The sequence below is a fragment of the Heteronotia binoei genome, chromosome 8, assembly GCF_032191835.1.
Source record: "Heteronotia binoei isolate CCM8104 ecotype False Entrance Well chromosome 8, APGP_CSIRO_Hbin_v1, whole genome shotgun sequence".
In the NCBI taxonomy this organism is placed as follows: Eukaryota; Metazoa; Chordata; class Lepidosauria; order Squamata; family Gekkonidae; genus Heteronotia; species Heteronotia binoei.
Genome location: NC_083230.1, coordinates 92,225,039 through 92,248,842, shown reverse-complemented (window position 1 = coordinate 92,248,842; position 23,804 = coordinate 92,225,039). Strand labels below are relative to the sequence as shown.

General features: G+C 43.2%; 1 protein-coding gene across 1 annotated transcript in view; it reads left to right on the top strand.

Annotated features, from left to right (window-relative positions):
• The window catches only part of HCFC2 (host cell factor C2), a 39,628-nt gene extending 23,569 nt beyond the window's left edge, over positions 1-16,059 (top strand). Inside the window, exons 10-16 of the mRNA XM_060245589.1 lie at positions 350-467; positions 989-1,189; positions 2,652-2,722; positions 12,363-12,503; positions 13,691-13,876; positions 14,974-15,259; positions 15,981-16,059. Coding sequence (XP_060101572.1) covers positions 350-467; positions 989-1,189; positions 2,652-2,722; positions 12,363-12,503; positions 13,691-13,876; positions 14,974-15,259; positions 15,981-16,006 — 1,029 coding nt within the window. The 3' untranslated portion in view covers positions 16,007-16,059. The remainder of the gene's footprint in view (positions 1-349; positions 468-988; positions 1,190-2,651; positions 2,723-12,362; positions 12,504-13,690; positions 13,877-14,973; positions 15,260-15,980) is intronic.
• The last annotated feature ends 7,745 nt before the right edge of the window (positions 16,060-23,804 follow it).

Genomic DNA, 23,804 nt, shown 5'->3' with positions numbered 1-23,804 from the left:
CACTTGCCCCCTGGGGGAGTTAAAAATATGAGCCCCAAAAGCTACTTGCAGTTGTTTTTCATGATAACAATAAATAAATGGCAATAATGGAAAAATAACCGTGGAATCATTTGTAATTCCTTTTGGATACACAAAGAGATGGAAATCAGCAGCTGAAGGGGACATAAGTGAAGAACTCTACCAGAGCCTCTCATACAGCCTCCTCTGAGGAGGATCCTTTAGCTAGGTTTGAGTGAGTAGCTGAAGGTATATAATAAAGAATGCTCTTAGGTTTTGGCTTGTGCTAAAGGCCAGGGGAAACCATTATTATTAATTGATCACTTATTTTTTTGTCCCTCCTCCTGACTAGGTGCAGATTTCCATTTCAGAAACTAAAGCCAAGGTCATGGAACCTGAAAGTGCAAAGAAAAATAATTTAATTTCCAAAGATTCCATTGCCCCTTTATGTCTGCCCGCTAGCACTTTAGGTAAGAAGACTGCACGGCAACATGGAAGCGTGGCTGTAAGATCTGCTGCAGAATGTATGCTGGTGCTTGCCATTTAATAAGCAAAATACCAGCCAGAGTTGTGGTTTCAAAGACATCTGCTGAAAATGATACTGACAGATGGGTTTGTGAGAATGTAGTTGTGTTCTTGATACCTGTGAGAAGGGAAAACGGTCTGTCAAAATAGGGAATAAGTGAGATTTGGTAAGAGATTCTGCACAGGAGAAGTTGGTGGGTACTTTGTACATTATCCAGCCAGCACTTGTCCTCGTCTCTTCTTGGTCAGCATCCATTATCTTTCCTTCTGTTCAAGGTATACTGAATTATTGTTGAACTTCCAAAAGCTGTGTTTGAGGATGTTCAGGTGGCAGAGACTTAATACTGATCAAACAATTAAAAGACAAAAACCATGCAGTGCATGAGTCTAAAGGGGAGGACTAGTTCACACCTCTGAAAGCTTGCTGTTGTTTTCACCTTTGTTCCTCTCTGCTTCTCTTTTTCAGGTCCTCAGATCCCAGCCAATGTAAATGAACTACTTGACTTCGATACGAGAACCACAAATCCTGACCCTTCTGTATCCAGCATTGTCTCCACTGCACAAAATATGGTAACCCAGCAGGCTGTTAAAACTGAATCCTCCAGTACAAATGGGGCAATTGTAAAAGATGACACTTCACTAACAACAGTCAGTTCAAAACCTGAAGGTTCGAAATCTTTCACATACTATATTTTGAGCTGTATATAGCTAAGATAATGAGATTTGCTTCTTTTATTGTGATTGGTGATTTTCTCTTTCTTCCATAGAGCCCAGGTTAGGCATTCGCCCTAGTAGATGTAGATGTTGATGAGATATTTGGCAGTTGAAATCTACATGCCTTTGTCTGCCCATCTTTTAAGAAGACAATTGTTCTTTCTAATTGTTTTGAGATCTGTTAGAACAGGGGTCCCCAAACTTCTTGAGCCTGTGGGCACATTTGGAATTCTAACAAAGCATGGTGAACACAGCAACAAAATGGTTGCCATAAAGTAGCTGTTGCAGGACGCTGAGCCAGTCTCAAAATGTGCCCCAGCTTAACTTCAATAATACAGTGTAGATCCCTGTACTTTGGTGGCAGGTGCTGCCAAAGCAATATTTTTGAAGTCTGCACAGCCAATCAGAAGCATTGTTGGGAAAAAACCCCACCTGGCCCCATCCACTTCCTAAAAACACTTGGAGGACTCCAGAAAAGGAGTTGTTGGGCACCAGGCACCCATAAGCACCATGTTGGAGACCCCAGTGTTAGAAAGTGTTTACTCCTGATACTTCTTGAGGACAGCTTTTTGAGCTTTGTTTTTAAAAAATATTTTGGAAATTGCCCTTGTTCATATTATTTTTCTTTCTTAATTGGCTGCTTTAGCCCTTTGGTTAAGTGCCATTTTGTGGACTGCTGGTGACTTTTTTGTTGATTTGTGATAGATATATCTGAAACAAGCAGTTTGTTATGAGCTCAGTGTGGGCAATGTCTAAGGAAGACACTTCATATTGGTGAAAGCTGTTATCTACAAGGATGATGTCCTTTTTTTGGAAACCTTTTTCATGTTGTCTTAAATTGTCATTCCATATTTGCTTTACAAATGCCATGCAGACTTAATTTCTCTGTTCACTTTGGGTTTAAATTTCAATTAAAGCTGTGTAAATGTTTAGACACGTTCCAGTGGCTTTCTTAAAATGTTGCATCCTCAAGAGTCCTACTTTAGAGCTCTTGCACAAAATATTTACCGGAATCATTTTGTTAAGCACTTTTTAGTTGAACCACAAAATAGACAACATCTGCTTGTTCAATCTATATTATACTTGTGTTCGTCATGGAGGTCTGTCCAGGCACTCCCTACAAACCTCATTTCAGCTTTATTTATTTACTTTGGCGAATGGGTTGGATCCTGCCCGTCACATTCCTTTACCTGTGGCACTGTGCAGGGAGCTCTTCCCCTGAAGCAGCACGATGAGTTTATATAGTTGTACCTGATACTGACTAGTTAGTTTTTGTGTAATGTGAAACAAGATGATTTTTTGGAAAAGACCTTTGATATCTGTAGTACATTTGAACACTAGCTATAAAAAACTTTGCAGATTTCTTTTTCCTCCCTGAACCAAGAGTTGTTTTTAAATGTCATTTATGTCTCTAGTTAACAAGACTGCAACGCCTTCAGTTAGAGCTGTCTCTGTTGGCCCAGATGATTCATCTGTACAGTTGCCTGTAAGTATATGATGCTTTCTGGTTAATATAGTCAATATTGGCTTTTTGTAAATATACAATATTAACTTATTTATTTTTATCAAATTTATATCCCGCCCTCCCCTAATACGCTCAGGGCGGCTAACAACAGTTAAAAACACAAAGAATATTAAAAAAAACAATTCCATACATTTTCCAGCCATAAAAATCCAAGATGCACATCTGATTTTCTGTATTTGTCCAATGAAATTGTCAGTGCTGTGAGGCATTAGCTACCTCCCCTTAACCATTGAAGGCAAGTTTAAATAGTTCAGTCTTACAAGCCCAGAAGAACTGCGTAGGTCCCGCAGGGCCCTGATGTTTTCAGGGAGGGCATTCCACAGAGCGGGGGCTATTGTCAAAAACACTCTGGCTCCAGTGGTGGACAATCAAACATCTTTCAGTCCGGGGATCTTAAGAAGATTTTGGGACCCCGAACATAGTGCTCTCTGGGACACATATGGGGAGAGGCGGTCCCAAAGGTAGACAGGTGCCAGGCCATATAGGGCTTTAAAGGTTATGACCAGCACCTTGAAACGAATCTGGAACACCACAGGCAACCAGTGTAACGTTTCCAGCGCAGGTTGAATGTGCTCCCATACAGGTTTTCCACCAATTGTAGCCTCTGAAGTTGAGTCAAGGGCAGCCTCATGTAGAGGGCATTACAGTAGTCTATTCTCAAGAAGTCCATCGCATGGAACACTGTTACCAAGTCGCTACAATCCAGGTATGGAACCAACTGCCTTATCCACTTAAGATGATAAAATGCGGATTTGACAGTGGCTGCTACCAGGGCCTCCATTGTCAGTGAAGGCTCCAGGAGCACCCCTAGACTCTCAACGCTGGCACCAGTGGCATCCCATCAAAGGCTGGCAAAGGGATCTCTCTACCTAGGCCACCGTGACTTAGGAACAGGACATCTGTCTTCACTAGATTCAATTTCAGTCAACTCTGCCTGAGCCATTTGACTATGGCTGGCAATCCAGATCCAAATAGTCCAGGATGCAGCTGGACTAGCCTCCCATCAATAAATAGAGCTGGGTGTCATCCACATACTGGTGACATCCCAGCCCATATCTCCAGACAATCTGGGCAAGGGGGTGCATATAGATGTTAAATAACATCGGGGAGAGAACCGCCCCCTGAGGCATACCACATACAAGTGAGTGCCTCTGGGACGATTGCTCCCCTATTGCCACCCTTTGTCCCCAGCCATGGAGAAAAGAGGTAAACCATTGAAGAGCAGACCCCTGAATCCCCGAGGCGGCGGGACAGTAGCTGATGGTCGACTGTATCAAATGCAGCTGATAGATCTAACAACAAGCCACATTGATCCAGATGTCTCAAAAGATCATCCATGAGGGCAACCAGTACCATCTCCTATGGCCCGGATGGAAGCTGGACTGAAATGGAAGTGTCATCCAAAACACCCTGTAACTATGCTGGCACTGCCCTCTTGATGATTTTACCCCAAAAGGGCAATTTCGACACCAGCCGGTAGTTTGCCAATATGGCCGGGTCGAAAGACGGTTTATTGAGGAGAAGCCGAACTACCGCCTCTTTAAAGGGTGTGGGAAAGGTTCCTTCAGTCAAAGACTTGTTGATAATCTTCTGCAATGGGATCCGCAGTTCATCCGGCAAGCATGTATCATCCAGGACGGACACTGATCCAAATCACAGGTAGTGGGATGCACAGTACAGAGGACCTTGTCAATTTCCCCCAAGCTGAGTGGAGTGAAATGATCCAGGATCAAACCAGAAGACATGCTTGGAGCCTCAAGTTCGCTTGCTGAATTAAAATTGGCGGAGTCGCAGCGGAGTGACAGGACCTTATCTGCGAAAAAATTTGCAAAGGCCTCACAGCCAGTCTCCAATTTCCTGTCATTTGGTTTGCTCTGTGGCAAGTTTGTAAGAGTCCAAATTGTACTAAATAATTGGGCTGGGCGAGAATTCACAAACACAATCTGGGTCACACAGTAAGCCTTCTTTGCAGCCTTCATAACATAAACAGCCTATAAGATGTTCTTGTCGCTTCATTGCGAGCACGTCGCCATCACCTCTCTAGCCATCTAAGCTGCTGTTTCATCAGCCACAGTTTCAGGGTATACCATGATGCAAGCCATGAGCAGTGGCGAAGAGGGCGCCGGGGAGCAATCTTGTTGATGGCTGCGGAGGGTTGTTGATGCCACGTTTCCGCTAGTTCATCTAGTGAGTTGCCAGGGGGCCAAGGATCCCGCAGAGCTATTTGAAGCCGCATAGGGTCCATCTGGCTTTGCAGGCGAGCTAAAATACACTCACTGCCTAAACAGGGTTGTGGAGGCACAACCATACGGGCCTTCAGGGCATAGTAGTCTGACCATGACACTGCCTCGGCAGTAATCTGGTCCACCATCACTCCCACCGCAGAGATCAAATCCAGTTTGTGCCCGGCCTGATGGGTGGTAATTGCATACTGGGAGATGACACAAGATCCATCGCCTGTACATTCCATCTTGGAAGATCCAAGTGGGCAGCCATGTTGATCTGAAGCAGTAGAACAAAGTAGAAGTCAAGTGCATTTTTAAAACCAACAAAGTTTTATTCAGAATGTAAACTTTCATGTGCTCCAAGCGCACTTCATCAGATGAGGAATCAGGTACAGTGAGCAGGGCTATATATAGCTGGTAGGCAGTGGTTTAGAATGCAAAAAGGTACAAATTTAAGATCCAATGACAGAATAGTAAAATTAACTAATTGAGCAAATTGAGCAAAACAATAATGTGTCAAAATGTGAAAACGTATTTATTTTAATTTTATTCCACTTATATCCCGCCCTCCCCCTCGAGGCGGGCTCAGGGCAGCTCACACAGACATGCAGGTGCACAATTCAACATAGTAGTACAGCATTAAAACCATAAAACATACGAGTAAAAATAAACATAAAATACATTAAAAATGTTTTGGTGCCATGATCTTACATTTTCCAATTTTATAGTTCTCTGTATAGCAGATCTTAAGTTATCCTCTCTGCAGCTGCTATACAGCAGATTGTTGGTGGTGGTTTACATGTTGCTTTAAACTGTAGTGGCCAACTGCCTAGTTCACAAATGCCTGGTGGAAGAATGCTGTCTTGCAGGCCCTGCAGGACTGTATGAGCTCTCGCAGGGCCCTGACCTCTTCTGGCAACTCATTCCACCAGCTTGGGGCCACTACAGAGCAGGCTCTGACTCTAGTTGACATGAGCTTGGCCTCCTTTGGGCTGGGGATTGTAAGTAGATTTTGTGATCCAGACCAAAGTGCTCTCCGGGGAACATATGGGGAAAGGCGGTCCCTCAGGTATGCAGGCCCCTGGCCTTAAAGTTAAGAACCAACACCTTGAAACGAACTCGGTATGCGATAGGCAACCAGTGCAGTGCTTTCAGCACAGGTTGAATGTGTTCCCATATAGGAAGGCCCATTAACAACCCTGCTGCTTCCGGGTTCGAGACAAGGGCAGCCCCATGTAAACGGCATTCCAGTAATCCAAGCTTGAGGTGACTATGGCGTGGATCACTGTCGCCAAGTCACTGCGTTCGAGGTAGGGGACCAACTGCCTTATCAGCCGTAGATGATAGAAGGCTGATCTGGCGGTGGCTGCCACCTGGGCCTCCATATTTAAAGAGGAATCCAGGAGCACCCCTAAGCTTTTGACCTTGGGCACCAGTGTAAGTGGTGCCCCATCCAAGGTCAGTAGTAAGACCTCAGTTCCCAGACCGCCACGACTTAGGTACAGGACCTCTGTCTTCATCAGATATAACTTCAGTCGACTCAGCCTGAGCCGCCCTGCCAGAGCTTGAAGTGCCATGGTCAGATTTTCCATGAAGGAGTTGGACTGGCTGCCCATCAGTAGATAAAGCTGGGTTTCATCAGCATATTGATGACATCCCAGCCCAAACCTCTGGGCAATCTGGGCAAGGGGGGCGCCTGTAGATGTTGAACAACATTGGGGATAGAACTGCCCCTTGTGGCACACCACACACAAGTGGGTGCCGACGGGACAGTTCCTCCCCTGTCGCCACCCTTTGTCTCCGACTCTGAAGGAAAGAGGAGAGCCACTGTAAGGCCAGCCCCCACATCCCAGCATCGGCAAGGCAGCAGGTCAGCAACTGATGATCAACCATGTCAAACGCGGCTGATAGATCTAGAAGCATCAGTACTGCCGAGCCACCTCTGTCCAGATCAGGGGCGTAGCTAGGGCCTTGGGGGCCCGGGGCCCAAGATTTATATGGGCCCCCCTACGCGTGTGCACGCCAACGGAAACAGGAAGTGACGTCACTTCCGGCGACGTCACTTCCGTTGACATCATGCCACCGCCGGAAAACAGGAAGTGACATCACTTCCTGTGACATCATTCCCCCCCCCCGCGCCACCTGCCGGAAGCAGGAAGTGACACCACTTCCTGTGGCATCACTTCCCCCAAATGCCACTGCCGGAAACAGGAAGTGACTTCACAGCACTTCCTGTGACGTCCCCAAAAATCCCCCAAATATCACCGCCGGAAACAATTTTGTTCTCAGATCCTGTATATACTTCATCAATATATGGGGTAAGGCACTTTCTCAACTGTGCTGCATAATGCAGCCTATTTATTTTGTCCTGTTTGCTCTGTTGGCTCTATCTGTGCCACCTTCATCACTTTCGGGGTGTGGATCCCCCAGTGGGGTGGTCTCCCGACTCCCTCCGCCGGCTGTTTCTGATAGCCCTGCGCCCCCTCTTTCATTTGATATGTGTCCCGTGCGGGTGCCACCCTCCCGCCGGGAGATGCCACAAAATGAGCCCCCTTGAGGCTTATGGCGGCAGGGCTCGGGGGAAGCGAGCTAGACTGCTGTTCTTTTGAGGGGTTATAGAGTGTTTCGAGCCCGTCCCTGTGGCATCGGTCCCATAATTGGGGGACCCAGGGGGGCGGCGCAGCGGCCCACCGAAGCAGCCTGTCACTAATAACACAGGTCGAGATGCAGGACAGGAACCCGGAAGTGACCGACAGGCTGCTTCAGCGTGCCACTGCGCCAGCCCCCTGGGCCCCACAACGATGGGACCGATGCCACAGGGACGGGCTCGAAACACTCTATAACCCCTCAAAAGAACAGCAGTCTAGCTCGCTTCCCCCGAGCCCTGACTTTATTTCCCAAGTGTTTGTAATACCCAAATAATTTACAAGATGCCCCACTCATTACAGCAGAACAAATGATCTTTGGGAAGTTGCAGACACTTGATCTCTATCTGCTCCATAACAGATACAAGCAAAGCTATATTATCTCAATTTTTGAAATACTTTCACCCCATTTTATGGCTATCATAACTACTGCTACCCTTGACCTGGACAGTGCAGTCTCCTCAGATCTGGGCAGCTAAGCAGGGTTGGTCTTGATTCGTACTTGGATAGCAGATTAACAAGGAAGTCCAGGTTTCTATGCAGAGTTTCTGTCTCCTTGAAAACCTGATGGGGTTGCCATAAATTGACTGCAACTTGACAGCAAAAAAACAAAAGGGGGAAAAAACTGTTTAAAAAAAAGTATACAAGAGATATTTGCCATATTGACCCACAATCCAGTTCCACAATCCTAGGAAATCAGTGTTTTCAGGAAAAAATGCAAAGAACATCTCTATTATCTCAGAGACTGTATACATGGACTTCTCAGTGAGTGAATTATGCATCAAGTATTTGATAGAGCTGCTTGCTATCCTAAAAGGCTGTTACCAATTACACTGCCTCCTCCATCTTTAGAGGAGAATTTTCCTGCCCCACCCCATTTGAAGACAAAGTGCTAAACCAGCAGTCACAACACTGCAAGCACCTACCCAAGTTGTTACCTCTGGAGCAAAACTCTTCTCATGTGTCTATTTTGAACAGTTTCGACTGTGTTGCTGTTGGATCTCCTGAAGTCATACTAGAAGAAAGTAAATCCACCACACAATGGGACTTACACCCAGCCTAGCAAGTGTGTCTGGGCCTCTGGCTTTAGAAGTTGCTTCTCGTTTAGTATTCAGCTCCTTGTACTATTTGCTCTCTTCTGTTTCTGAATCTGACTTCAGTCTCTCCAGAAATGCAGGCTGTAAAATGAGGAGGGGAAAGCACTCATTTAAATTTTAATTTCTGGGAAGAAGCTGTGACTTAATGTTTGCTTTTAAAAAAAAATTAATAGTGAACTGCAACTTAATGCGTCACCGGGGTGGAGTGGGGGAGTGCAGATGGGAAGAGAGCAATAAAACAAGTGTCAAGAAGAAGCCTCAAAGGGTTTTTCTGCATCAGGTTACAATCACTTCAAATAAAGTTTTTTTTGGGGGGGGGTCCCCCCCAAACGAAAATTATTCACCGCAAACTCTAAACGTGAATTCATAAACTCTTAAGACTTGTCCCGCCTTCTTTTTGAAAAGTATTATTATTAGCAGCAACTGCAAAAAAAAAAAAGTGAAATTGACAAGCAATCGTTGGCTCCCTTCTATTCATTAACCGCTCACACCATATGGGGCTATTCTCCTCCTCAGGTTTCCCTTTCTTCTGCGAAGGCAAAGCCCGTCGACGGCGGCCTCCTTCACAACCATCCTCTCCCTCCCCTTCCCCCTCTTCTGTCCTGGAAAAGTTGCTGAGAGGAAGGAGGGGGGGAGAGTTTCGGGCGACCGCCGCCACCTCCTGCGCTTGGAAGCGAGAAGTGATGTTGGGTGACGGTCCCTTACGCAGGCAACTTAGGCGTCAGTTTCAAGGCTCCTCCCTTCTGGTGAAAGGCAGACTGCGGGGCGCCTGGAAACCGGTTCGAGGGAGAAAGAAGAGCTTGAGGGATTGCCACAAATGGTCAGGCGGCAGCGGTGGCGGAGGAAGAAGCAAAGGCGCCCGCAAGAGCGGCAGAAGGCTCGAGAGCTGCTGGAGCTGCGGCACGCTCTGCCCGGCCGGCTGCAGGGAGCCGAGCGCTGGCAGCGGAGCGGAGGCTTGGACTGGAGGGGCTCCTTGGCGTCGACCGCTGCCGCCTTCTCCTCTTTCCCGCCTCCCCTTCATGAGTCTCAAGGCGGCGAGTGCAGCCGGCTTCTGAGGGGCCCCCAAGGGCCCCCCCAGACCCCCAGACCTGGGGCGATCCGCCCTCCCCGCCCCCCCCTCCATACGCCACTGGTCCAGATGCCTCTGGAGGTCATCCATGAGAGCGACCAGAACCGTCTCCGTTCCATGGCCCAGGTGGAACCCAGACTGGAAAGGGTTCAGTATGAAAGCGTCATTCAGAAAGCTCTGTAACTGCACTGCGACCACCCTCTCAAGAATCTTGCCCAAAAAATGGCAAGTTAGACAGCGGCCGGTAATTTGCCAATACAGCCGGGTCCAGAGATGGTTTCTTTAAGAGAGGGAGGACAATTGCCTCTTTAAGAGGCTGAGGGAAGGTCCCTTCAGATAGGGACCGGTTTACAATTTCCCTCAGGGGGACCCAAAGTTAATCCCGGCTAGCCTTTATAAGCCAGGATGGACATGGGTCCAGACTACAAGTAGTCGGACATACAGTAGAGAGCGTACTGTCATCTTCCTCGAGGCTGAGTGGAGGGAAGTCATCCAAAACCTGACTAGAAGACGTACACAGAGCCTCAAGTTCCTTTACTGTCTCAAGAGTGGCTGGGAGGTTGCGGCGGAGTGACAAGACCTTAGGCTGCGAGGCTTTTGTGAGTTTTTTCGCAGATATGTCCAATTCCCTAACATTTTCATTATCCTGTGGAAGGGTAGTTAGTGACCGAATTGTTCTAAACAATTGTGCTGGGCGTGAGTTCACAAATGCAATTGTGGCCATAAGATGGACTCTTTTAGCAGCCTTGACTGCCATCTCAGGTTCTCATAAATGACCTATAGGATGTTCTTGTCACTTCATCACAGGCACGCCGCCATTGCCTCTTTAGCTGTCTGTCAATGTCTGTCAAACACCCTATTATATAAGCCTGAGAATGTCCGTCAATCACCCTATTATATAAGCCTGGGTCAAAAAGAGGGCATTACTTTCTCAGAAGTTTTCCCCATCTAACTAATTTACCTTTTAACATGTAACATACATATAGTTTGCCATTAGAAGCAAAATACATTAAAATATAGTGGAAGATGGGTTTAGTATACGTAATGAGAGAAACAGCCAATATCCTTATTTGAGTATGTCAATACAGTTAAAAGACAAATGCACTGGGTAGTGATGTTCTTGTCCACCTAATTTACTATTTAACATGTAAACATAATTCTAGTTTGCCATTAGAAAAAAAGAATGCAATAAAATATAGTGTGCTTGGAGCACATGAAAACATACGTTCTGAATAAAACTTTGTTGGTCTTAAAGGTGCATTTGACTCTTACTTTATTCTATCTTGGAAGTCAGTTTAAAATATAAAAACCATTATGATGCAGAGTGCTAGGAGAAGTGGTGTGGCTTGTTAAGTAGAGTACATGCTTTGTCCCTGACATTGCCAGTTAAAGGAAGACTTTTCTGTTGTGGCCCCTGGAGCACTGCTGTCATAGTACATAGTGCTGAGCTGACCTGGGCAGCCCAGGCTAGCCCAATCTCATCAGTTCTGGGAAGACTAAGCAGGGCTGACCCTGATTAGTATTTGGATGGAAGACCACCAAGGAATACCAGGGTCATGATGCAGAGCTGGGCAATGGCAAACCACCTCTGAACGTCTCTTGCCTTGAAAACCTACTACAGGGAGTTGCCATAAGTCAGCTGAGATTTGATGGCACTTTCCACCACCAAGGTTATATTGGCAGGGTAGGAGGGATGCTAGAATATCCAGTACATAAGGGTGCTGACAAGAAAAGATTTTTATGGGATGAAAGGACTTCTTAGTGTGGGAGTAATGGTTACAGGGTCAGGCTAAGTCCAGGCTGTGGCACAGAGTCAGGCAATGGCAAGCCACCTCCGGATGTCTCTTGCCTTGAAACCTTATGGGGTTGCCATAAGTCAGCTGAGACTTGATGGCACTTTCCACCATCAAATGGGCCCACTGGACTTGCATGGCATAAGCTATGGACTCACTGGGAGGCCTTCTTCTTCTTCTTCTTTGATTGCAAGCCATCTCCTCTCAGCCAGGCCCATCACAGTAGTACTGTGGTGCAGTGTTCCCTCTGAACCATGGAGTCTTGTGAGCAAAAATTCCACTTTGTGAGCTACTGGCATTAAAGTTGTGAGCAAGCAATTTGGCTACTACATAAATCAGTTTGCTCTGGGGCCATCCTTCCTGAGCTAAGACAAAAATGTGTGAGTTCAGGCTAAAAAACTGTGAGCTAGCTCACAGTAACTCAGTTTAGAGGGAACACTGCTGTGGTGTATTACTGGATGGTTCTAGAAATTGCTAAAAAAATTAAAGTATTTTAAACTCTTGAAATACACTTTAAAATGTCATGGTGATATTTTGCCACCAAACATGTCTGACATGATGATATAATTGAGTCTGCATAGAATGGGTGGGATATAAATATTAAATAAATAATCACTGCACTATTGGAAGGGTAATCATTGCCAGACTGGCTTTTTTCCCCCAAGTCATTTCCCCCTTCCCTTTTGGTACAACATGAGTAAGTCAAGTTTTGTGGGGTAATGGTAGTTGTATAGAAGACAGCCTATAATTAAACTGTTCCTTTAAACAACAGAAAACTTCTTCACCAAGGCAAAATGCAAGAGTGAGAGGACGAGAACGAAGATGGTATGATGTTGGCATTTTCCAAAGCAACAGTGCTGTGGTGAACCAGTTCTATTTGCTGCCAGAGGAAAAGGAGATCCTTTCTAGCAAGGTACTTGTGAATTCTTATTCAGAAATACTCTCGCCTGTCTGTCCTCAGCTAGCCTGGTTTGGTGTTCATTTCTTTCTTTCATCTGCTTTCCCCCTGTGCTCTCCCCATTATCACCAATTTGCCTCACAGCTCTTGCCTGCTTTCATGCTCTACTTTGCTCACCATCCTACCAAATTATTTTAAGAGCAGACAAGGGCTGTGACTCAATGGGAGAGCATCTGCTTGGCATGCAGAAGATCCCAGGTTCAATCCCCAGCATCAGTGAAAAAGGGAGTAGACAAAGCAAAAGATCTCTGAATGGAAACCCTGGTGAGCCATAGCCAGTCTGAGTAGACAGTACTGGCCTTGATGGTTGGATTCGGTGTAACTTCATGTATGGGTTCAAGTTAAGCATATTTAAAGCCCATCGTGATCAGCAGAAGAGATCTCAACACTTCAGTTGAAATCAGCAGGTCTTAAATGCACTTGTCTGGATTGTGCTCCGTGGGTTGGATCTTGTAGATCTGTTCTGATAATGGTGGTACTTTCCCCTGACACAAGGAGGCTTTGCAGGTGCAAGAGGTTCTTCTGTTCCTTGCAGAAGGCTTGTTGTGCTGGAGGAAAGTGCCCCAACTAGTAAACCAGATCTGTGGGCTCCAGCCCCATATATCTTAATGCTGCTGATCAGCTTCATTCACCCGAGCAGGTGCCACCCTGCAAATGGGTAAGGTCAGCAATTGCATTCTCTGTGGTGGCCGCACTTGTGGAATGGGCTGCCTGAGGAGGTCTGCAAGGCTCCCACACGTGTGCCATCCTGCAGGATAATGAAAATGTTCAAGTGTTCTAAGGGGACTAAAACTGTAGTGGAACGGAAGTGTCCGGGAAGGCTTCTTTATAATGGGAGTGGTGTAATCTGGCTTTTACTGTGTTGTCTTCTGCCTTGTAACTGTATCTTGTCTGGGCACTTTGTTGTTCATATTGCCTCCCAAGTCTGTCACCCTAATTCAGTTGCATTGTCCATCAGAAAGGCAGGCTATACATAGTGTAAATAAATAAATAGTCACTGGAGAATGAAAGAGAGCCTTGTGGGCTAAGTGGTCATCATCTGCCAAGAAATAATATGCTAGAGTTAGGTTCTTTTTCTTATATTAAAATATGCAACAAGTTAATTGTCAATGTACTCTTTTTTGTATGTTTAAATTTTGTAGGTAGAGAATGCAGATGTTTCAAACTACAGTTTACTTAAAAAACAGGATCTTGCTCCTGGCACTTTATACAGGTTCAGGGTTGCAGCAATTAATGGTTGTGGCATAGGCCCCTTCAGCAGAATCAGTGAATTTAAGACCTGTATCCCTGGGTTTCCTGGAGCACCTTCTATTGTCAAAATCAGTAAGGTAAGTCTCTGTTGGGAATGTGGATTTTTTTTTTCCTGTGCAACCACTGGAAGCTCTCTGTCCTTAGTTTTAGCTGGCTTATTGGGCTCTCCTAGCAAAATAAGCTGTTTTGAATTTGAATAAACAAAAGCGAGAAAATCATAATAAGAAAGTGATTCTTTGATGTCTTTGAGGATGCTCTATAATAGCTGGGGAAGGGCTTTAGTTCAGTGGCAAAGCACAAAAGGCCCTCATACAGCAGATCTCAGGAAAGAAGAAGAAACTGGATTTATATCCTTCCCTCTACTCCGAATCTCAGAGCGGCTCACAGTTTCCTTTACCTTCCTCTGTGATTACATGATAAATTTGGGATGCATTGTTCTAAACCAGGAATGGCCAAACTGCAGCTCGGAAGCCACATGTGGCTCTTTCACACATATTGTGTGGCTCTTGAAACCCCCACTGCCCAGTTGGCTGACTGGGAGAAGGCATTTCTCTCTTTAAATCACTTCTCCAAGCCAAGCCAGGTGGTGGCTTGGAAAATGCATTCAAAGTTAAAGTTGCTTTCTTTCCACCTCTCCCTCCCCCATCAATTTGTCTTCCTTCCTTCCTGCTCTGAAACATGACGTTCATGTCTTGTGGCTCTCAAACATCAGACATTTATCCTATGTGGCTCTTATTTTTGGCTACCCTTGTTCTAAACAGTGGTGAGAGTGGCAGCGTTTATTTTTCATAGTTCATGCATAGAATTCCCCAAATATTAAGAGAATTAACTGTGGCATATTTCTTACCTAGACTTCGTCCGTCTTTCTTCAGTCTAAGGAGCTCTGCTCCAATATACATGGCCATTCCCACTTACGTTGGAGGGGGGCTTCAAACTTTGTTCACTGAAGTGGTAGGATACATACCAGTGTGCCTGTCTCATAGTCTCTCACTTACCAAGGAATCATTACCAGTCTTCAGATATCTGAAACTGGGAAGTAAAAACCTCTAGCCAAAAGCCAGAGTTCCTAGGAGCATTTTTAACACACTAATTCCAAATTGCATCTCTGTTTCAGGACTGAAGCACGGTCTAGGAGGTACACAATTTATCTTTGCTTTCCTCTCCTCTTCCTTAGAGTTCAGATTGTATTCATCTTTCGTGGGAGCCTCCTGTTTCACCTTCAGGAAATATCTTGGAATATTCTGCCTACCTGGCTATCAGAACCAACCAACTTCATGAAAACCCTAATCAGCTGATGTTTATGAAAATCTATTGTGGTCTTAAGACCTCTTGTACAGTGACTGCTGCCCAGCTTGCAAATGCTCACGTTGATCACACGTCCAAACCCGCCATAGTGTTCAGGATCTCAGCCAAGAACGAGAGGGGATACGGACCAGCTACACAAGTTCGATGGCTCCAAGGTAAAGGGGGTGACATGTTTCACTTAGATTGTCTGGGAAAGCCATAGTTGTGTCTTCAGATCTGTAAAAAGTAGAAGGCAGATAGTTTGTGGAAATTTCTTCTTTTTTCTTCATGAAGACACTTTTCTTCCTTTTGAGGAGAAACTGGCCTCTGACATATGGTTGATTTAGGACTCCCTGAGTGGCATTGTCTAGATAATTCACACAATGTGGTCAAGCTGTTTTAAGATGCATAAGAGGATTATGCACTAAAATTGCATAGGGGTGAAGGCTAGGGTGGCTGTGAATGTGATCATGTGTCCCTCATTTGGGGTCTCATTTGGTTGGATCAAGCACAGTTTTTCCATGTGTGCAAGGACTTCTGGAGCATAACTTCTTTAGCCCCCCCCCCTTCCATAGCAGCTCAACATGCTTCCTAAAATCCTGCTCTTGGGGATTCCCACCTAGGAGTTGGATTCTAGAACAGATTTTAGGCTGCTGCTTGAGGGGGTAAAGGAACTTGTGCTCTGCAGGTGGAAGTCCAGGTTCCTGCAGAGGCACTGTTATGAATATAGCCCTTTGTATATTTCAATTGCAAGTACAAATTTGGTTTTACTTGCTTGTTTCTGACATCACAACTCAGATGCTGAAACCCAAAACTCTAGTTAATTTATCTACATCTTCCTGAGTAGGTTTTGTCCTGGATGCTGGAAGCTTAACAACGTGTTCTGTTTCATTGCAGAAATGAAAACATCAGGTTCAAAATAGGAGCAGCATGCAAGTGGTGAAGTAGCATTTAGCATGCATGTATTTTGTAAATCTTCCGTATTTTTACATTGTCTTGAACTTCCCAACATCAGCGTTGTACAGTCTTGCAAAACTGGAGTTGTACTGACTCAAATTTTTCATACCACTTTATCCAGCATGTTCCTGGTGAGCGTCCTTGGCTGATTATCCAGTGGACTACATTGGCCTCTAAAGGTTTTGGGAGAGTCTTCCTTTCAGTAGCTCCCAATACATGGATGTAGGGTACCAACTGTATTTTAAACTTTTCCTGTGTTTTTAAAAAGCAGGTTTATAACGTCATTATGGCCGTTACATAAAGGGAAATTCCTGGGGGTGTGCAACCTCTCAAATGTTGCCACTTTCCCATCATGAGACTCTCAAGGCTAACTCAGGGCAGTTAAAGCATAGTTTGGAGCTTCTGTTTGGAGACCTGCTCAGAGACTTCCCAGAAATGTTGGTTGCATGTACAGATCAAGGCTCATGAAGCTATTGCTGAACAAGTTGTTTGAAAACTGTAGTAACGATATGGCATTTAGAGATACTGAAAGCAACTTTTTGGTTTTCAAACATCTTTTCAGAGTAATTGCCTTTTGTACTTAATGTTGATAATTGGATGATGATTTTACAATTGTAACCATTGTTGATAAATTAGTTTTGTCTCCTACTTTGCTGATTTGTTTTAGTGACAAACAGGTTTCCTTCAAGACCTTGTAGCCCCATCTTCTTGTACTAAAAAACCATGGGAAGGATGAAGTTTGACAGGTCATGCTGAGAGATTCTTCCACATTCTTAGAGGATCCCAGGTTGATAGTCTTGGATTCTTCCTGTGCAATTTAACATTTACTGGCAGGAGTGATTTGTTGGGAACCCACATGGAAGTGCAAACTATCATATGGGGAAAATCTCTGAAGAGCTTGAAGGGGTGGTCCCTGCCTTGACACAGCAGTACACTGGTATCCAGACAAGGTCCGGAAGATGTTTAGTTAAGGAGTGAGCAGCTTCTTCTGTAGAGAGTTGCTGTCAGTCTTTTTATATTCCCTTTCAAGCCTTTCTAGACTCTGTCTGTTATGCATGGCTTGGTAACATCACACTTGACTAGAGGAGAGGACTTCTGGTAGGCTGTGCCTGTTATCCATTGCAGTGATGTGATGCCAAAGGAGCAGGACTTCAGCAGACTCTGACCAGCTAGTTAGGCACAGCGGTGTCATGTGACAGGGAAGAACCCTAAAGATTTGGACCCTACACCAAATGCTATTGGTGAGGTATGGGGGATCATAAATGGGCATAGCTTGCTCACTTCTGTCAATCTATATGCAGTTTTGGTTTTTTCTTATATCCCCTATTCATGATATTTTGGTGCAAGACAAATATTTTAGTTTACAGTAACTTAAAAGTGTATAGAATATTTTAATATATTCATTTTTGTAAAGATTTTTTCTAGCATTTGTAAACACATGTTCTAATCCTTGAAAGTATCCCCTGACGATATGCAAATTGCTGAACTAGTCACTTCGATCATGAAAAACAAACTCAGTGTAAATGCACTACTGTTGGTTTCTCATGGGCATAAAAATATTAATTCTGTAGATATTTTGAATTTTTACAGGAGTCTTTACATGTTGAAAGTCCTCCATAAAGAGTGCTTCATTTTTTAAAAAAGAAAACTGTATGCTTTTGTTGGCATATTCATGCTATTTTGCACTAATAAGAATTTAACTTTGTAACATTTTGTTGCTTCCAGAAAATTTTGTAGTAGAGCTAAAGCAATTTTGCACATACAACATGCTTTTACAGCATACATTTTCCTTTTCTCATTAAGCTGCACAGACATACATATCTTGATGAGTGAGCCATGTATCTGCTCTCATCCTGTGATCTCCAAACTGAGATTTCTCATCAGGTTTCCAAACTGAATTGAGCTCTGAAGCCACTAGTTCTTTGTGCTTCCAGCATAAGTTAGCTGGACCTTTTGACAGTCATGAATTTGTCTCCCCCACATACTGCATCCCCTACACTTCAAGTTTTCTTTAAAAAAAAAAAAAAGATTGGCTTTTAAAATTATTATGAAAAGGAGCTCAATAAGCATTTTAACTAACACTGCAATTCTAAAGGGAATTACTCCAGTCTAAGCCCCCTGGAATTAATGGAGACGGGCACAAGCAGTCAAGAAGCAAAGCTGGAGGCGGGGGGAGCATAGGTTTTCTTACAACAGAAGAACCTGTGGCCATTCATACATGGAAGTATGTCTGTATGCATCTTTTGCTTTCTCAGTTGTTTGGGTTTTAGCTTAGTTTTGTATCCTAATTGTGGTAATGAATGTTTTTTTAAATCATTTTATCACTAATGTGCCAGCACCTTCACTTTTTCTTCCTGCACAGAGGTAGGAGAAAACCGCATGTGTATGGCAAATAGACACTCAACGTATGTTGACACATAATGCTATATACAGATATGATGCATGGTTTCTTCATACCTATGCAGTGAAAACATATGTGAAGTGGCCCTTAGAAGGAATGTTAATCTATTCCTAATCCCACAAGTGTACTAAATGAAGGCATTTGGGATGCCTTTTATATGTAAGTAGTTTACCAAATCATAAAATAAAATGGCTAAATGATGCCGGTACACTAGGCAAAGATAGCCTAAAGGCCCAATCCAGCAGGAACCCTGTTTGTAAACAGTTATAATCCTATGATCATTTGAATGGGACTTGTAGAGGTTCCTGTGGAATGTACCTTTTTGCTTCTAAATAAAATGAAACATGGTTAGGTGCATGTGCAATAAAGTGAATATTTTGCACTTGGTTTTTCCATCAATGCCTAATAAGTTAAGATGGGAATTACTTGATCTGCATGATCAGTTTTAAAGTGGATTATGGTAATGTTAGTGCTTTACAATCATTCCTTATTCACCCTCGCAGGCTCACTTTGAGGGGAGCTACTTGCACTCCATTTTTACAGATGGGGAACTGAGGCTGAGGGAAGACTTGAACTCAGTTCACTTAGGCTCATCTCCAGCACTGACTAATATGGTAGGGAAGAGATTCAGACAACTGTCTAAGAGATTCAGTGCATCACAGTACAGTGAATTTGTGGCCTATATATCAAAATCCCAAATTCAGTGGAAGATGATGCAGCCTTCCACATTGCAGCACAATCTGTAATGCCATGAGGGAAAAATTGAAACCCTCTTTAAAAAAAAAAAAAGGCTTGTTGAATGGACAGTAAATGTAAGTAGTCCTTTCTGTTGCTTATCCCCTAAGAATTAAAGAAAAAGAAATTACATTGGTAAGTTTTTAAGGTATTGAGAGGGACACATTATTTAGGTGAAGCTTGGTGAATTTTGTATATATCAAGCTGAAAATTCCAAGCTTTCCTTTTAACTGCAGCTCCAGATCTATTTTGCAATAGATTGTTGCTTCCCATGTTAACTTTTTCTGAAATGGATTTTCAGACTTGTTAGAAAAAAGGGAGTTGGGCATACCACATAAATGGCAGAGAGGGATTTACACTTACACACACACAATGAAACTGACTTCAATTCACACATCTTTTTTACCCTTTCCAGCTGCCTATGTTTAATAGCGATGTCTGGAAAAGTATATGAAAGAGCTCTAAGATTTTGGTTGCTCTTCACAATTAAAAAACATCCAAGCTACAATGAATATAGAGTAGTCATTCTTGCTAGCACTGTGAAATAGATGCTGAGAAAATTTATATGGCTCTGGTCTTCAAAGCAGGAGAAGGACCTTCTTGATTAGGTATATGTGGTTGACAGGAATGTACCAATTCTTCCCTGAATTGTCATAGACAGGCAAATGTGCTTCCATCTACCTTGGTATACCACATTACTTCCAGTTCCAGGTCTGCCAGCAGCTATAGAGTTATCAAGAAACACCTTTTTACATGGAAGCGCAAACAAGTGTCATTTAACTTCTGGCATTCAGACGGCACGCTCTGACGGAATGTGAGATTTGGCTACTAATAACTTTGATTGTAGATATATTACTTAACAATATAATCTGTTGGGTATATCTGTATTTTTGCACTTTGCGTTCATATATTTCTGCACTTGTTTTTAAGGGTATGTCATGACTACCAAAGGTAAAATTTGTGGTGTTATTAATGCAGACATGACTTTTGATGTTCGTGTGCTTCTGCCAATAGCCTATATATTATTTGTCCATGTCCACAGTTCCCTCCCTCCCATACATCAAATTAACAATATGCATACCCCTTTTCTGTAGTTTCTTCCTTAGTGTGACAAGATGTTGTATAGTATTTTTGTTGCCTGGTTTTTTGACAAGCATTTAAACTTATAACTCCCACTTCAAATATAAAATTTAAAGTCTGTTCTGTTTAATTAAGCTTCTATTCAATTGTATGTCTGACCAACTGGGTGTTGACTAAAAATCTAAATTTAATCAGGCTCTTTGAAGAATTGGTGAAAGCTGTCTTGTTTGCCTTTGTAAAAATACATACATGTAACATCTTGTGTAAATCTGACTCCATCCTGTAGAAACTTCAAGGAATAATAGCTTTGGTATGAAAGTTATAAGTAGAGAAGTCCATGCTATTTATGACATACTGTATCAATTTAACTTTATATGTTTTGTGACAATGGGAATCTAGCTATGTGAACAAGAAACTGTTATGTCTGACTTATAGCAATATCTGACCATAGTTTTGAAGTAGAGCACATAAACAAGCCATAGACTTTAACAAAACAATACCATAGTTAACTGGAATGTTGAGATGGATCGATCCAGCTAGTTATTGTCTTAAGGCCTTGAACAAAATGGTCTCTACAAAGAAATCCAATATTTTGTACAATGAAATAAAAGTAGCATTGTTCTTTCTTTGTAATAAAGTGATTTGTCTTAAGAATGTCAGCCTCTGTTTAAACTAAGACTCTACTGAACAACTTTTCAGCTGCTGTAAGTCCTCATGGGACTGGCCACGTTCCAAGACAGAGGTGGCAGTCACATTACACAGTTCAGAGGGCACCCTCAGTGGCCATCTCTCTGACAGCAGGTCCTCTTTTGGGCACTAGAACTTCTAATAGTTATTGGACACTGCTTTTTTTGTTTTCATGTGTGAATTGGTGATTGTAAATCCGCTGAAGCAGAGAATAGGGGTAAGGAGCACATTTTAAAATGAGACATTAATGTTATCCTATTTGCTTTACTTATTTTTATATAAAAATGTGTAGCCTACTTCATTCATTTGGGATCCTTAAAATACAATGATGAAGTACCATGAGACACCATAACATTTTTTTTTAAAGGGCAACAGTATCCTGTTGCCTTAATTCCTAAAAATCATATGTAAGTACATGGTCTTATGCTGGGGAAACTCAAAAGCTGGCTAAAGCATTTTTTTTTTCTTTTAATCAAAGCTGAAGATATCTGGAAGAGTAAGCAGAGAGCCAAGCACTAACAAAACTGGAGTTTTTAAATGCACACTGGCCTATTATGTATTCACTGTCGGTTCAAATTTTCCGAAGTTTTAAAACCTTGTGGAATCTAGACAAAATCTCACATTCAGTATCTGATCAGTGAACATCATTTAAGCAGTTAAACCATTTGGCTATACAGTTTCCTGGAATGCAGAGATATTTTTTTATACCCTTTCCATCAGCGTCCTCTCATGAAAAAGCCCAGGACCATCTTTTGAATTCTTCAAATGTTTCCTACATCTGTAGGTTCTTCACTAAACTATATCCAAATTCAATTCTGAATCCAGATTGAGTCATACACAGCAATACCTCAGTATTGTTTGAGTGTGTCAGACACATAAGATTAAATTAACAAATTGCAGGAACCACTGTACAGGAGGTCCACTGTAATAAGATATATTCAAGGAAATTAAGCTGGCATTCTGCCTTATAAGGCTTTCAGGTTAACAGTTTTCAAACCATTAATAAAAAAAATTAAGTCTATATACTATATCCATAGGCTGTTTTTATTCACTTTCAGCAATCAACTTAATTTCTTCTGACAGCACTCAGGATGATTTATTCAAAAAGGCAATATGTTTACCAACATTAGCTATCCTGCCAGGGAAGCGTACTGGAAATATGAACTAAATTCAGCATATCAGGAAATAATCACATATAGTTACTTCCTGCTCCTCCTCTTTCTAGGCAGAGAGGCGTATTGTTCACTCCCACCAGTATTCGTTCATTGCAGTTCCTTTGGCACAGGGCCTACACAGGAATAAACCTCCGATCTGCTTTTATCTCATACCATGCACATGTTCTACATCTGTATTATCATTAAAGAGCAGGATCAGCTTGTATACACCCTACATCACATTATACATAGGAGATGGTGAACAAGTTCCTGCGCTTAATATATACATGATGCATAGAAGCTTGTGCATCAGCTATGACTAAACAGATTTTTAGTTTGGCCCTAAAAACAGGTGAGGGCCATGGCCGGTCCTAGCCCTTCTGGTGCCCTAGGCAGTACAGCTCTGTCCCCAGCCACTGGGCCTGCTGCCTACTTGCAAGTAGGCAGCAAGTGCAGGGCTACTTGTGGGAAAGGGCAGCTTGGGGGGGGGGGGAGAGGCAGGCAAACTAGGCGCCACCCCCTCCAGATAAGATGCTGGCCGCGTGGAAGCCGGTAGGGCTGAGCCTCAGTGCACTCTGATGAGGGGGCAGCGGAAAGGGACGGCGGGGATAGACAGGCAGGTAGGCAAACTAGGCTTCTGTCATGGGCATGGGGGGGACCCAATTCACTGCACCCTAGGCAAGCGCCTACTTTGCCTAGTGGGTGAGCCAGCCCTAGTGAGGGCCACTCTGACAAAGATATCAACAATGGACTAACTCTCCCACAAATATGAAGGGATAGCAAATGTCCCTATTAATAGATTGATACTATAAACAATTATAATCCTGGAGCACTCTAAAGAGTCATCGGCTCTCTGCTCATCTACAATTTAATCTCCAGTGGGAAGCTTCTTTTAGGAAACAACTGCAGGTGGCAATGGTGGCTTTTAAACTGCAAGTAACTGCCACTGTATTCCGTTCTAAACACTAACATGCTGGCACATAAGATCTTAGGGTCTGTGGAGCCATCTAAACAATTACACATGATTACTTATATACTATAACTTACTGCAAAGACAGGAAAAAACTAACAAGATAGATGAAGTCTCTCATTTCAGAGCCCAGACTCATGCTTACAATACATTTCATTATCTTATAAACTGTAGAACTGCCACACGCTGTGGGAATATACACAATTCAAAAGGTATTTACCAAAACAGTCACAACAGAGTAAAGGAAGTCTGCTTCTTTTAAAAAAGATAAATGAAAAAGGTTTATTTCAAAAACAGTGAGAGTAATGCCCCTAAACTGATGGGATGAACCAAAACAACCATATATATTCCCAATCCCAATTATTGCAGAAGAACAACTGTACCACAAGGTACAGCTAATGCTGTTACTGAACACCAGACTCCCCAGGAACTAGTTCTGCACAACAGGGCAGTTATTCTGCAGCTCCAGTATAAAGCAAATCTAAAGGAATTCCTGGTAGTCCCAAATGTCTAATGTTAAAGAGATCTATGGACTCATTGCATCTGGATTCACATTTAATTCAATAATTACATTAAAAAGACTGGGAGCACTTAATTCAAACTGCAGGCGCTTGAGGAATTCCCTTTCAAAATCAAAATATCAATAAATACGTTAATGCAACTTTAGTCATGCAAAACAGTTATAAAACAAAGATCAGCTCAAATTTTATAATAAAAGGCAACTTGCAATCAAAATG